Source organism: Salvia hispanica, chromosome 2 (genome assembly GCF_029641045.1).
Source record: "Salvia hispanica isolate PSC_SH4W2 chromosome 2, Shi_PSC_v1, whole genome shotgun sequence".
NCBI classification, from domain to species: Eukaryota; Viridiplantae; Streptophyta; class Magnoliopsida; order Lamiales; family Lamiaceae; genus Salvia; species Salvia hispanica.
Genome location: NC_142693.1, coordinates 61,777,632 through 61,793,731, shown reverse-complemented (window position 1 = coordinate 61,793,731; position 16,100 = coordinate 61,777,632). Strand labels below are relative to the sequence as shown.

The 16,100-nt window shown below is 35.1% G+C and overlaps 2 protein-coding genes and 1 non-coding gene across 10 annotated transcripts; 2 read left to right on the top strand and 1 right to left on the bottom strand.

Annotated features, from left to right (window-relative positions):
- Positions 1–354: 354 nt before the first annotated feature.
- TRNAC-GCA (transfer RNA cysteine (anticodon GCA)) lies at positions 355–426 on the top strand. The gene has a single exon. It is a non-coding gene; the product is annotated as a tRNA-Cys (tRNA).
- Positions 427–881: 455 nt separating this feature from the next.
- SUT4 (sucrose transporter 4) lies at positions 882–5,048 on the bottom strand. Of its 4 annotated transcripts, XR_007172930.2 has the most exons (7): positions 4,292–5,048; positions 2,376–3,097; positions 2,079–2,142; positions 1,959–2,002; positions 1,458–1,616; positions 1,294–1,369; positions 882–1,166 (listed from the first exon to the last, which is right to left on the bottom strand). XR_007172930.2 is itself a non-coding variant. In XM_048099686.2 (6 exons), the coding sequence occupies exons 1-5, from the start codon at positions 4,809–4,811 to the stop codon at positions 1,458–1,460; spliced, it is 1,509 nt and encodes a 502-aa protein (XP_047955643.1). In that variant the 5' UTR covers positions 4,812–5,048; the 3' UTR covers positions 882–1,369. The 4 variants fall into 4 exon arrangements, 2 of the variants coding, with proteins under 2 accessions (XP_047955643.1, XP_047955644.1); XR_007172929.2 differs by having other exon boundaries at positions 1,294–1,616; positions 4,292–5,047; XM_048099686.2 differs by having other exon boundaries at positions 882–1,369.
- A 6,615-nt stretch (positions 5,049–11,663) lies between these two features.
- On the top strand, positions 11,664–15,952 carry LOC125201793 (phosphoglycerate mutase-like protein 1). 5 transcript variants are annotated; one of them, XM_048100046.2, is made up of 10 exons: positions 11,664–11,806; positions 12,770–12,831; positions 12,932–13,039; positions 13,255–13,334; positions 13,751–13,913; positions 14,712–14,786; positions 14,884–14,972; positions 15,071–15,190; positions 15,449–15,493; positions 15,584–15,952. In XM_048100046.2, the coding sequence occupies exons 2-10, from the start codon at positions 12,772–12,774 to the stop codon at positions 15,675–15,677; spliced, it is 834 nt and encodes a 277-aa protein (XP_047956003.1). In that variant the 5' UTR covers positions 11,664–11,806; positions 12,770–12,771; the 3' UTR covers positions 15,678–15,952. The 5 variants fall into 5 exon arrangements, with proteins under 5 accessions (XP_047956003.1, XP_047956006.1, XP_047956005.1 ...); XM_048100049.2 differs by having other exon boundaries at positions 11,770–11,936; XM_048100048.2 differs by lacking the exon at positions 11,664–11,806 and adding an exon at positions 11,814–11,832.
- Positions 15,953–16,100: the final 148 nt, after the last annotated feature.

Here is a 16,100-nt window from a genome sequence, read left to right as displayed (position 1 = left end):
TTTAAAACTTGTACCGATTGCAAGAGCATTCCGACTGAATCCTTCACTAGAATCATCATCACTGGAATCATCATATGATTCAATTGTGGTAAAGAATTGCCAATGTTTAGGTGCAATACAAATACACAGTGCTTCCAACTGTGGAAGTTTTTCAACAGCTTTTATTACAGAATCTAACAAGATCCAAGTTTAAGATGTGTTAGATTTCGTGATTTGTTAATCAACACAAGATTATACGAACAAACGAACACAAGTGATATAAATTAGAATGTGTCCAATGTATGTAATTAATTATTCATATTTCATTACGATGGATGTATTATGTTTAAATTTATTTGAAATGTTGTGCATGTAGGGTCCATAGCTCAGTGGTAGAGCAATTGACTGCAGATCAATAGGTCACCGGTTCGAACCCGGTTGGGCCCTTTATTTTTTAATTTTTTTGTTTCCTGTTTAATACGTCCCAATAAATATGAAACATTTAGTTTTCGGCACATGATTTTATGTCATGTTAGTGTGTTATATTGTGGGTTTAATGCTCCTGTTTAATAGTGCTCCTTTTTTATCAAAGGAGAATTAATAATGATTTTCAATTGGCCATTATTTTATAGTACAATTTTCCGATTAATAGTCATTTTCAATTCGCCATCATTTTATACAATTTTCCGATTACTATTTATTTGTGTTGATGTACTTATATTAATGAAGTTTTTGGTAAGATCCAAAGAGTTTGAACCACCCAGGTCATGTTGGTGTCTTCTCTCATAGTTGTTTTCACCACGTCAATAAACAGAAAAAAAAAAATCGAAAATTGGTAATTTTATTTTGTTTAGAAAGAAACAGCAAATAAGTTTCAAAAAATGGTTTCAGTGCTGCATAAATTCCAATAAACCCCACACACAAAACATAGTATTTTATTCCAATAAATTCCTCATTATTCACTTACTACAATTGCAGCCATGGTAATAACATCAAACACACACGACTTCTCCAACAACAACAAAGACATGAACATAAGGAGATCACTGAAGAAATTTATTCTTCACAATTACATCATTCAGTTCTGTACTCCAACGACACCGGGTTCCTCTGCTGCTATTTACATCGGTCGAGGCTAAGAACAATGATGTTCTGATACCGGTCTCGCCAGACATAAATATATCAATCTGTTACATGACAACAAAACTTCACTAATAAGAGTGTCCCTTCGTGCCTTCTTAATTCAAAACGTGGGAAAACGTAAATCCAAATAAGAGTGTTCAGTGCTCGCTACGGCAGAAGCTTCACACATACCCCTAATGGCATTTTCTTCAGAAGCTATTTCTTGAATCCATGGTCCGATTCTTAGACAAAGTGTAAGACAGGTCCCCTATACAGTATGAATCCAAAACCATGCATTCGTATCCGCAGAATCATTCAAAACCAGAACACATTCTAAACTCGGGAGTGGCTGATACCTAGAGGTGGATCCTCGGTTTTTCAACTCTTGTTCTGGGAATCGCCAAGATGGCTATAAGCCCTCCAGTTAATGCAGCGATTGCTCCAACAGCTATGGCTGGGGCGTTGCCGCCACCAAAGAGTTGATCCCATGGACCGGATCCCAGGGACACGACCATCTGTTCTCAAAATTGGAACTAGTGAGTTTCTACAGATAGAGAAGTATCACGTCACATGCACTTCTCATTGTAATTGCCACATGAAAAAATTAAACAGAAACAGATATTCCATAGTCAAAAGCATAGAATGAAACAGTAAAATCACTGAAGAGGAATGGTTTTACACGAAAAAGGAATAACCATTTGTTCAAGAAAACTTACACATAACAGAATCACAATACCCATTTTTTTGTTCTATATGTTTGTTTTTGTATGGTTATCTCTATTAATGTGATTGATCACATTCAACTTCGACCGAAGCCAAAAATTTTAATTATTGAACTACACGAGAGCAGTCTATACCTGTGGGATTACAATTGCCATGTTCAGAACACCCATGGATAACCCTGCAAGATCGAAATCATTTCTCAAAAGTGACATCCAACTAGCAAGATCCAGTCATCTAGATCATGATTTACCAACCTTGACCAAGGCCTAGTGCTTCAATTCGTGTAGATACCAATGCATATGGAACACTATATGTCATCTGCAAATAAATTACACATCAGAAATTAGTATAGCAAATATCTAAGGTTAAAGAAAATTCGGGTCCCAATTTCCACAAGTAAAGCAATAGAAAGAAACTAGATGATGCATATGAGTAGTGTTACTAATCTCAGTATCTCACTAAGTAATTTTTAGAATAATGAGATCAATTGTAAGGCAGATAAGCATTCGCGAACATATTGCAGAAACTTCATAAAGAATATAGTAACTTACTGCCAACGGAGCACCAAGAAATGTAAAAGCTAGTAGGGCAGCTACCACAATACCATCTGGAGGAGGACCACCGTTGAGATCCATATTACTCCTGATAGCACCGATGATAAGCATCGCTACAAATGTAAGAGCCATGAGGACGTTCGAAAGTCCCCATGTGAATCCAGCACCCCATCTCCGGCAAAGCTTTTCCATGAACACAGATGTGAGCCCAAGGACCACTGAGTTCAACATCAAGCCAAGCGAACCCATTCTAACACCCTGGTCGTAATTCTTCCCATCATTAGGCTCCCCACCATATATCTCACGTCCCATCCAATCCGTATCGAAAAGAATAAATGGAAACCACCCGATCCAGGTTAGAGCAGTAACAAGAAGGATGACCCAAACCGTACCAGGTAGATATCTAAATGTTCCAAAGAGTTCCCAGAGTAAAGCTTCACGCTCGTGAGAACCTTCTTGGGCAGAACCATTGAGAGACGTTAAGGGCTGTTCTTGAGCAGCTGTCAGGCTTATGCATGTAGTTACTACAATAAATATAACATCAATAATGAATGCTGCCTTCAGATTAGCACAGCTGACGTTGCAAGCTGAAGTGAGTGTAAAAGGGAATATCTTGAACCAGCCACTGAAGGAACCAGCTGCATATCCAAGTATATTGCCAATAGCCATAAATAGGGAGAAATACGCATTTGCTACTCGAGTTCTCCTGTGATCCTTTCCTATCATGAAATGTAACAAAAGAAAACCATTAATAATTGAAGGGTGTCCTGATTCAGAAAGTACTACTAATTAATGAAAGACGATGCTCACAGAAGAAGTAAAACTTTGTAACGATAAACTGATCTACAAGCAAGACTATCTTTTTGTCCAAAATATATCCATCCTATTACTATGAGTAGCATTTTTTTTATATGAATACTAGCCTTATCCATTAGCCATATGTCAACCAGAGAACCGGCTTTACTCTGAAGTCGGCAGAGCAGTTATCAGTTGTCCATTACAATTCATGGAGTACTGATGCAGAAACTCAAAGAAGAATTGACAACAATCTTTATGCTTTTAGCTAGGATGCTCTGTGCTCATTTCGGCCAACCCAATACATGAGAAGGAAAATGAAGGGTGCACCTAAAGAAAAGGGCAAGAAGCAAACAACTACACCAACATCACAGAACAGCCTTTACGAAAAATATGGCAATCTCACAAGGCATCAAATTCATTCACCAAAACCCAAAACAACAATGCAACTTCAAGCTTCTTACATTTACTTGGCTAGTGAATGATGCGGAAAAGGGCACTAACAATGATCCACAAGAAGCTCATGAAACTCAGAAAGAGCATAAAGCTAGTTTGAGAAAAGCTGAAGAAATGAGACAAAAATTCGAGGCAAATCTAGCTCCCTGGCAAGCTAGGACAAGAGTCAAGGCTGTTGGTGCAATTTCATAACTAGTTGGTACAGTCGATAGTCAAAAGAGGTTCTGTTTCTCAACCATATTTCGATTGCAATCACTCAACAGGTTCCAATTTTGATACGAAATGCTCTTCACCATCTTCAACTAACCTTGTAAGTACATCCCAAATTCATAATACACGGCTTTCATCAACCCGACAGCGACCTATTTTAGTAGTATAACCAAACTTTCAATGTACAAAACCTCAGACCCTTCCCCACAAAAGAAATTAGAAAGTCAATCTTCCATTCCACCCATAACAAGACAAAAAACTCCATCTTCCTCAACTTCACCACCTTTTCTAAAATATCATTGATTGTAATCTTAGATCTTTCCTCTACACTGAATCGACAACAATCCTAAGCAATAAGCTTAATAGTAATACACATAAAAGCAGAGCACATTAAGCAAAAGCAAAGCAACACAGAAAAAAGGGGGATTTTGGATATAGAATCGGAAATTCACCGGTTAGGTCAGCGAGGAGAGCGCGGCAGGGGCCCTGCGTCATATTATTAGCGACGTCGAGAATCCAGAAACCGACGACGAACGCCGCCACCGCCCTAATTTTGATCTCTCCGGTATCGGCGCGATCGCCGAGCCACCAGCCGATGTCGGCGGCGAAGCCGATGACGAGGACGGAGAAGACGATGGAGACGGCGCCGGCGACGATGAAGGGGCGGCGGCGGCCGAAGCGGCTGGCGCAGCGGTCGCTGAGCTGGCCGACGAGCGGCTGCACGAAGAGGCCGGAGATCGGGCCGCAGAGCCAGATGATGCTCGCCCAGGCGTGCGGAATCCCCAGCTCCTGCACGTAGGGCGTCAACAGCGACAGCTGCAGCGCCCACCCGAACTGAATTCCGCACGAGACCGACGCCACGCGGAGCAGGGTCCGGAGTTTCACTCTGGCGGGCCGGGCCGGGGCCGGGCCGCGGAGAAGCGGCGTGTTTTGGCTTGGAGTTGTTGCCCTCGGCGGCGGCGGAGTCGGCATGATTGGTGATGTGTTTTTGTTTTTCGTATTTTTTTGTTGTTGTTGGAGGGAGAAATGGTGGTCCGCCGGCGAGGGCGAGGGCGGTGGACGGTGGTGGAGGGAAGGCGTAAAGAGGGAGTGAAGGTGGCGAGAAAAGGAGTTGAAATTTGATGGGACGAATTTGCCCTTGTGAGTCCTTGGCTTTTGGGAAAAGGTGTAGGGGCTGTTGGGAGATATTATTCCTATCTGATTAGAGAATTTTTAGTGGTTAATTTTATTTTTAATGTGGAAAAATTGTACTACTAGTAAGTGGACTCATCATACTGTATCATGAAACCGATAATATAAAAGTGGAATGCACGTTGCATAAACTTTTTTACTAGTATTTGTTTTGAAGCTCCATATTAGTAGTATTATTCAAAATCGTGGACAAAAATAGAATACAACATAATTATGGAAGGATAGTCTAATCATTTTTTAGTTTTTATTTGATACATTTAAAAGGCTCAAGATCATAGCAGATGAGCAGTGATCCAGCTCAAAATTATAGCAAACATACAAAGGAGAATTATAAAGCTAATAAAAAACAAGAAACCACTAACAAAAGAAGGCCGACAAATCATAGACAAGCACCAAAGCAACCAAGCAACAACACTCCCAAGACGCAGCCAAAGAGAGGAGAAGAAATAGAAAAGTCAAACTCTGAGCTTCATCAAGCATACCTGCTACCTTTAATCTTCATTCCAATCTCAGATATTTCTCATATCTTCTATTGATGAAGTGAGTGAGAGTGCAAACCTTGGACACCAACTCTTAATCTACGAGTGAAACTCAAAATTAAGGGTTAACTAAAAAACTATTAATTGAATGTTTTAACAATTGAAATGGAGTTGCACTTGACTTATTAGAATTAAGTGAGTAAGAGTATAGTCGATAGTACATCTATTTTAAAACGATAGTGGCTTCTAGCGCTCTTTTCTTTCCTTTTTGCATACAAGCCGCCGCAAATTTTACAGCAATCCATTTAATATTTTTTCAGTGGGAAATTTTCTCCAATTACAATACAAACATGAATTCTTTCTTACTAATTTTTTATGAACCCATTCCTAAAAATTGTATGGGATAGAGAAAATACATAAATTTGAAAAAAATGGAGGATCTGATATGGAGTAAAAGATTGTTGGCTAGCTAAGTAGCAATTTTTTTCTTTTCATTCTACTATTATTTTATTCCATAAAATAATACTCCTTCACTACACTAATTAATATCTAATGTGGTTCCGTAATTAACCAGAAAGTCCATTACTTTAGCCATACTCATATTGGTTGTGAGATAATTATGATAACTTAAAACACATTATTGTATTGACGTTGTAGCGTAATACTACTATAAGAAACTAAAATATGGGAACCTAGCAGCTTTAAATTTATATCAGCAATTGCAGCACAGATAAGAATAAAATTGGTAGGGTAGTAATTATGTTGAGAAAGGAAGGGTAATATTTAGGAAAATATTTATATACTGATTGTAACTATTGAATCTGTTGGGTTATAATTTAAAGAGAATAATAAGTCATTATCAAAAGAAAAAGAATAAAAAAAGAAAAATGATTATGACCAAAAGCTAAGCTACTTGTTTTTCACATTGATATAAGTTTATTCGAGCTCGTTTAATAAAGGTGGATGAACATAAATTGGATCAAATTATAATGTGATATCATTCAACTTGTTACTTTTATGTCGATATGAACTAACTGAAAAAAATAAAGAACTATTAATTCGAAGTTCAATTTATAAATTTATGATTAGTGAGTGATGCATGGGGATATTCGTTATTTATTCAGTTTTATATGTTCTTGTGAAATATTTACAAAACTATAAAAATGGTTATATTTAAATGTTCAACTAGTTGCTAGTTTATTGTTTGATTGGCTGGCACTCAATGTACATGTTCACATAATTCATTTGCCTTTTGTAGGGAGCTACCGTCATTCTGTTCACATGGTGTATTTATAAGGTTCATCTCATGTGATTGATCTACAAAGTTTCAAAGTAAGTTCTGTTAGATTTTTTAGACTAATTAAATTACGTTCTTTTGTTTGCTTATCATAATTTTGGTAATTTGTTATTCAAATTTTGGAAGATGCATGAAATATCTAAATCTGATCAAACTTTATAATTAGCGGCAAATTTTCTCAAATCAATATTGCGACTTCTTTAATACTATTTGACATAATGTATTGAGCTTGGGTTGATTTTTTATGAACACAAAAAAGCTCGAAGCCAAGAACTAATGACCAGAATTCTCTCCGGGGAAAATGCATGATGAGTTATGTTAGATTAGAGAGTGGGCGAGAGATATGAAGACACAAAGAGCTAGAAAGGCCGAACTTGAGAGACCAGGGATATAAGTTGGGACTAGGTATCTAGCTTTCTGGGTGTTTTTGTTGTCTCTGCTCTCCGCTTGCTGTGTTTTCTGTCTGTGTTGTTGTTTGTAGGGTGCTTTTGGTTGTGTGTTCTTTTTTAGTTTTCGGCTGATTGGGCAGGCGTGTTGGTTTCTTGGCCGGTGTTTGTTGTTTCTTTTGTTTGGGTTTTTGTACTCTTGGATTGCTTGCTCGCCGTTTTTGGCTTGAGCCTTTTTGATATATAAAAAAAAACTGATAATTTAAACAAAAACGAAACAAATACTACATTGAAAACGCATAAAGAAGTACTAGTAATAGATAAAGCTAACAAATGATGAGATAAAAAAACAAACAACACCCACAACAAAGTAAGTAATGGCATATCCATGTATCTCGTTTAGTAAATCTATTGATCTCACAATACAACATATTCGAGATAAAGTCCACAATTCAAATAATATTTTCACGTCATATTCAAATATTTAACTTGATACAACTCAGTAATGGCATATCCATGTATCTTCACTTCTTCACAATAGAAAGATTTAATTTATGATCGACATCCAAGTTATATGAGTAATATTTTATATCTCTGAGAATCTGAGATAGAAGTTAAAGAACTACTACTATAAATTCTTGCTACAATGAAATTAAGTACCCAACACCAATATAATGTGGATCTAGCTTGGTTTAAATTGAAATATCCATTGATTAAAATCATTACTCTCAAGTCTAAACAAATTTTAGTGCTCACACATCGCTCTCCACCTTTATAATGAAGGCAATATTAAACATAATTTTATTGTCATCTTATATCTCACTGATTGCAAAAGCAATCATTGTCAAAATATACCTAAATTAAATACACACTCGAACTACTAATTATTTGCCATTTTCCTAAGGATTTCTTAAAATTAAACGTTATTGAAACTTTTCGATAAAAAGCTTTCACATTGTAATCAAGTACTGCTGTAATATTTCATATATATATATGAAGATATATAACAAAGTATAAACGTAATACTATAATACTATAACAATTTATCAAATGATGGAACTAAAATACGTATATTTGATTGCAAAACGACAACTTCCACTCACCTTAATTCATAGTCAAAAAGGTGATGGGTCTTGTTTGGATACTTAAAAGTTAAAATTTATGTTTAATTATCAAAGTTCAAAGGAATCTAATCTGTCGTATACAAACTAAATCATTACACCATCTAAACGGAGTACTAATTAATTAATATTGTACAAAATGAAATAGTAATACTTTTATCATTTCATAACCTAATTATTGTTGGCGCTGCTTTGCTCTTTTTTCTAGAATTAATCATAATTTTGCATCCCCGTTTTTGTGTTTTTATGAAAAAATATCACAATTTACACTATTCTTTAAAACTTCTTAATTTATTCAAATGTTTTATTTATACTCTACTTGACACAATATGAATAAATATGATGATTGGATTTATAGTGAGTCAGTTCGACGATTTTTAGGTGACTATATAGTTTAATTGAGATGGACTTTTGGGGATTAATCATGCATGTTAAATTTTTCGTTATCTACCTAATATTTCGACAAGCTAAGTCACAATATTATATGAGAGCTTATTTTTTTGTGTACCATTTATTTCAAGCTCGACTAATGGATGAATGTCACGCCTCATATTCAAAATATTAACAGGTTTACTATTTTAACACATAGCTCCAAATTAAATTTCAAATATATAAATTCCATTATGTCATTATTTTTTCAATTTCGGGTTTGACAACGCTATAATGAAATGCCCAATTCATAACACAGAACATATCAAATGTTTTTTCAAATGCTGGGAAGAACAAACTACGAACATTGAGAATTACAGAGATTAGGAAAGAAACATGATTGATTAATTATTATACTATATTAGTTGGAGCTTTGGGCTTATAAGATAAAATAGTAAATTTATAAATATTTTAATTGTTTTAGAAAACAAAAGGCTACAGAGTACTGAGTAAAATAAAAGCTTGGAGAATATAATTCAATAGATTCTATAAAATCGCCTTTTGTCGGCCCATTATCTGAAGCCCATAGAAAAACTCAATATTTATACATCAATCCACTAATTCATGGACACTTAGCCCAATTATTTGATGCAATATTTTGAACTTTTTTTATTAACTTGAATATTCTGAATTGAATTCTACTCATTTTCTTCTTTATTTAATTTTACTGCTACTCGACCATTTTAGTATCTGTCCCAAGGGAAAATAAAAAAATAAATAATTTTTTTTGATATGCTCAATTTACATGGGCGGCCCAGGCAGTTGTATAACGTCTTCTTTATGTACCAAAATCATATCGATCTGTGTGAGTTAGCCAAACGGTAGAGAGATAAAGATCTTAGATTCGAGTCTTCCATAGCGTAGCCTTTAAATTTAACATTTATCGCATATTCGTGGCATCTTTGTGATTAATTTGGCATTATTCTTTAACCCATTTCTTACAAAGAGGAACATGGTTTAACAAATTGATTTTTTTAGTACTCTTGGTTTCTTTCAATTTTAATAATAACATACTGTTCTGAATCCACATAGAAAGAGAGAAAACATATTTAAACTTTACAAATTGAAAAACACGCATAATTAATCATATTTACTGTATATCACAAAATTCTGATCGGACAGTGACGGAATATTTCGTCGTGTAAGAATTTGTCGCACTTGAATATTTTCTATTTAAAACACAGTATTCATTATTATCTATATTATCTCAATGATTCACATCAGAATGCCACCATCTCCTTGATTTAAATCCAAGGTGAGGTGATGTTTATAAGTTAATTAGCGATGCTACATTGCTATATCAAGATCCAGATGAGATGATGTTTATAAATTTAGCTACCAAGATAATGTTCAAAACTCATTATAGTAGTAGACAAGATGTTAGATGATTTTTATCATAAATTAGTTATGATCTTTCTAAAGTCCGAATGCTACTCAGAAGTTCGATGCATCGAAGTCTGAAGTAGCATTTGAAGTTCCGACGAGATCATGATGGCGTTTAAAAGTCCGATATAGTAGTTTTTCAATATACTATATGATTAGACTCTATAGCCGTGCCCATCATATTAGGATTATAAATTTTTCAACACTGACACGATGACATATAAAATTAATAGGTCTAGGTCTTAGTCAAGTCTTATTAGATACGTGTTATTATCAAGTTGACCGTTCGATAATTCCGGTTTGAGTTCGGGTAACCTATTAAAATATTATTATTATTTAATGATTTTTTTTTCTAAAAAGTATCTTCAGTTTTATTGTATAAGTTCGTTTAAATCATGTTTAAATCGGGTTTAAAATCTTTTTTTATCTTATAATATTCTATTTTAATCATGTGATATCATTATATCTTGTTTTAATTGTGTATATTAGGTTTTATCGTGTAATATCATATTTTAATTGTATAAATCAGATTTGTACCGTTATCATGTCGTCCATATTAGTATATAGCATCGTTAACAAGTTCGTTTCGTGTACAAATCGTATTTGGATTTAAAGCTAATAGATCGACTTCATATTTGTGTTGAAAATTTCCTTAACAACTCTCCCGATTTTAAATTAATCCCAAAGTCACATGGTCCCATCTCAAGTAACAACCAAAGTAGGGTTGGGGAAAAATACCGAAATGCCGAAATACCGGCCTTATCGTACCGAAAAAATACCGAAAATACCGAATTTTTGGTATACCGTGACTTTCGGTACGGTATGATACCTTACCGAAAGATTCCAGTAAGGTAACGGTATGAATTTTCAAATACCGCGGTATACCGCCCCATACCGAAATTCGGTATATACCATAAATTAAGGTATATACCACAAAAATATAAACACAATTATATATAAAATATATTTTATATATTTTAAAATTATAAAATCTACTGTGAAATATAAATATAATTATGAATAAATTATATTTAATTTATTTTTAAAATTATAAAATATAAATAATATTCTAAAACTCTAATTTTCTATTTTAGTTGACGTTGAAAGTTAGGTATATCGCAAAAGTAAGGTATACCGAAGTTCGGTACGGTATACCGAAAATGAGGTACGGTATCGGTATGGAAATTCTTCATATTGAAAATAAGGTATACCAAAGTCCGGTATACCGAAAACTTTGGTAAGGTAAAGGTATGACTTTTTCGCATGCCGTATTTAAGGTAAGGTATACGGTATGGTGGTTTCGGTAAGGTATACCGTACCTACCCACCCCTAAACCAAAGTACTAATTAAGTAATGTCCATTTCATTTGTTAGTAAATGTTTCACAAGTACATTTCTAGATTTAAATGATGTTCTTCTATTTTGGTTATGGTGATGGCATCAAGTTCAGAAAATGAGAAGCGCAATGACGAATTTAGCCCTAACACTTGCCTAGTGTTCAAATGCCATACACGAGAGAGATGAAGTAACCAACCAACCGACGTCAAATAAACAAAAGCAGTAACTAACGCATGCTTTCAGAAAAAAAAAACAAAAAAAATAAATACAAACAAACAAACAAGGCGCCGTTGCTCCTCATCACACTCCACTGTTTTCAATTCTCGCTTCATCTTCTCTCTCCGGTATCTCTCTCATTCGCACACCATTTGTATGTGTATTCTACGCTTTCCGTTTTCAATTTTGATTTTATGCGATCCAGTTATGATTTCTAAGTAGTGATGCGGTTTTGCTTTGTGCGAGTAGAATTTTGAGGTTCGTTTGCAGATTTGAAGCGTGATTGAACTTTTCTATGGATCGGCGTAGCTAATCTGATACATATGTGTGCTTTGATCGGAAATATTCCGCGTTTGTATGTGAAGTTAGAGCAGGGAGAAGCATGGTAGTGACTTGCATTGTTTGAGCTCACGACGAAATCATGAGATTTGTGGTTAATCATGAGATTTGTAGATGGAATGTTAGGAAAAGTATATGGAAGGAATATATGCAGAGTAGATGCTATTCTCAATGATATTTTCATATTCCAAATCTCTATTATGTGGACAGAACTCTCTGCTAATGTCTGAGAATCTCAGTTTGCTCTTGAAAGTTTCAAATTGGATGTAACTTGCTAAGATAGCATCTTTCAACTTCGTCGATTCTGTTATGCTGTGGTGACTACTAGTTTGTAAGGATTATGCCATTTCTTCAGTTAAAGCTACATAAAGTCTCTATAGATGGTTTGCCAAATATGACTTTGATGAAGTCATTGCTCTTGAAATTTGGTTATTCATTCATCTGAAATTGTTTTTAATTTAGAGTCCTAATCTGATGGATGAAAATTGCTTAAGAGTCCTAATTTTGACTTTTAAGCAATGCACTATAAGGTGGTTTAATGTATAGTGTCCAAGTAAGAGAAGAAGAATAGTTGTTACTTGAATTAGTCAAGGTCAAGGAGGCTCAAGCCATACCATTTGGATATTAATCTTTTCAGGAAACCAGAGGATAGATTTATTGTGAAAAGTGATACAGAATCTTTTTAGTTTCTTCAAGCATATTTTTATCATTATGTAATATGTAGTATGTATATAATTTCTTAATCATTGTAGATATGGATGCTGTAAGAGGCCAAGGCATGTATCCTTTGCACCGTTGCAAGACTATCCATTTGGTCGGTGATTCATTTTTCTTGCTGTTTTCATTAAGATAAATTCTGAACTTTAGAGACTACAGAGTCATAATTTGGATTCACTCCATATTTTTACATGTAGGTGAGACATGCCCAAGGTTTCCACAATGTGTGCGGAGAAAAGGACCACAGTGCATACATGTCCCCAGAGTTTTTTGATGCAGCACTTACCCCTCTTGGCTGGCAACAGGTCATAAATAGATGGCATATCATGTTAATTGTGTGTTATATCTGAATTTGGAATAGGTTCCTTTTTATGTTCATGCTTTTTAAACCATGTCCATCTGAGGAAACTTTCATCCTTGTAACTGTAAGTGGAAAGGTCTTGGCAATATTTTTTGATATGTTTTCTTTTGTTATCAAAAGAAAGGCAACCAAAATGACTTTTTCATACCCATTGTACAGGTGGACAATCTGCAGAAGCATGTTCATTCCAAAGGTATTTCAAGGAAGATTGATTTAGTAGTTGTTTCCCCTTTATTAAGGTGAGTGTGCTGAAGTTCTGCTTCTTCTCCAGTCTCTTATACTTTATACTAATATGAAACTTTCGTCAAAGACTTTGTTGTTGAATATATGCGTTCTAGAATTGTAGTATAACTCTAGTGAGTAGCTTTCGTATTCGGGAAAGAATTTTAAGTAGTTTCTTTTGATCAGGTCTTCACTAATAACTTAACTGATCAAAAAATTGAAAGGAGAAAATTGTATCAGTGGAGAAAGTGGTTTGTTCCAGAAGTACACTATACATGTCATTTATCTTGATCGTGGTTATAAAAAATTATTTTTCTTCTATATAAAATAAATAAGACCTTTGAGTGGTTATAGTTAAGAACCAGTAGAGTATTAAGTGTTGATCTTTATTTACAGCATCTGCATTATCACTGACATTGCAAGTTGATTGCAGGACTATGCAAACTGCTGTTGGGGTTTTTGGTGGAGGAGGTTTTGATAATGGCATCAAAGCAGCTCCTCTGATGACGGAAAATGCTGGGGAAAGTGATCGTCCAGCAATTTCAAGTCTCAATGCCCCACCATTTGTGGCAATGGAACTTTGTCGAGAGCGCTTGGTATGCAATGATTCACTTAATTGTTTGAAGTCTCAGAGATATTTAATGATGCTCTGGTCTTATTTTATGGAGTATCTTTCTTGCTATCTAGTGTGACGTTCATAACTGCAACTCCTGCCAGTACAAGTATTACTATTTGGTAAATAAGTGTATTATCTTATTGCATATCATGCGACACTATGTATATGATTATGTCACATATGATACTTAAAAAGGAGTACAGTTGGCTTTCTTCATGCGTTCAAATACTTGAGAAGCAATAGAAAAAGGCCTTTTTATACGAAAAAGGATGAAAAATTACATATTTTCATTTGTCTTTCTGAAGTACCAGTAGTATATTTGAAGTATAATGAAAGTCTTGAGCTGCACATAGAGATTTACTGAGAAAAGATGGATAGTTCTCCCCACATTTCATCTTATATTGATGAGTGCTAGAAGATTTCTTACTCTTTAACTAATCTAGTGCACATTTTAGTGCAGACATTGTCTTCCTCACTTACAATTGTGGTTTGGCATATATTAAACGTTTGAACACTAAATTTTTTCTAACCAATCGATGATATCTGGCCAAGATTCTGGGAGTAAAAGTATGAAGAACTGGACTTAAATGTCAGAATTCTGGTTAAAACATCATGGATACTGGTATCTATTTATTATTACTACTAGTTTTTATACTGGTCGTTAAGAAGTCTGTATCCTTGGTAATTTTTTGAAATGAAAGTAAAGGAAACAGAGCCGTTCTCTGGTTCATGACGAACACACCACATTAATCTTTCCGTTTGTATTGAACTGATGCAGGGAGTTAACTGGTGTGACAAGAGAAAGAACATAACTGAGTATAAGCTTCTCTTTCCTGCTATTGATTTTTCACTGGCAAGTAAATTGTCCTTGTCTTCTTTCTTCTTCATCAAATGAGCCAGAGAAGAGTTAATTCATGTCACTTATATGTATAACTTCTGATTATATTCAGATAGATACTGATGAGGACACTCTCTGGACTGTAGATGTTCGAGAATCTAATGAAGAATTGGCTGAGAGAGGCCAGAAATTCTTGAACTGGTAAACTTTTTGATTCTCAATCAAGCTTCCAGGACTAGTTAATTAAGTTTCTAAAAGAATGAGAAACGATATATGACTAATTCTCGAATGTGATGCAGGTTGTGGACGCGGGAGGAGTCTGAGATAGCTATTGTTACTCACAGTGCATTCTTAATTCATACCCTTTCTGCATATGGAGATGACTGCCAGCCTCCTGTGAAGGAAGAGATCTGCAGACCGTAAGTCTTTCTTTTTCGTTATTTTGTTTCTTAATCAATGCGTATCTTCTGGTAACTGGCATTGAATATCCATGTCCAATATTCAATTATGGGGTGTCCAATCATAAAATCACATATTAATATCAGATAAAGCTTAATGTAGGAAGTTATGTTGCATTGTCTTTTGCCAGCCTCTTGTTATGTTGTTTCAATATGCATCAAAAGTTGAAGTTTGATATGCAATTGATCAAAGAAGACAAAACTGATTTACTTGTGCAGATTCAACAATTGCGAACTTCGATCAATGGTGTTTGTGGATAGAAGGTATTAGTAAGTACACAAGATTAACATAACTGCAATATGGATTTCTTCTTCCCTGTGGTTTAATATCTCACTCTTATTTTCTGGTTGCAGTATGGCCGCGTCAAGTTCCCCGAAAACTAATTTCCCAGGAAAAATACCAGACGGGACAGATGCTCCTAGCGAAGACAACGTTGAGAAAAACTGATGGCTGCATGGTTGTGAATTTTCCTGAACTAGCTTAAGTTATTGGGGATTCTAGCAGAGGAAGTGTAGTTGTGATTTATTTAAGTAGCTCAAGTTATTTAAACTCTACCACCACTCTTTCTTTTATGAATTAGACAAACTTCAGCAGAAAATCACTATTTTGTACGTGCATATAAGCTAAATAGTCGATTTTGTCTCATCGTCAAATGTACCTTGTAACAATTTATCTATCTATTTAAGGATTGTGACAACAAAACTACAATTAAGGTATTGGCATTCTATGTTCAACATCAACTTCGTGAGCATGAATCGAGCCATATCGAGAACGATGCCGATCGTCTGACCACCGTAGACCGGGATGGAGCGGCGGTTTTCTCGCAGAAAATTTGGTTTCTGATTCCATTCTTGAGAGAGATGGTGCATG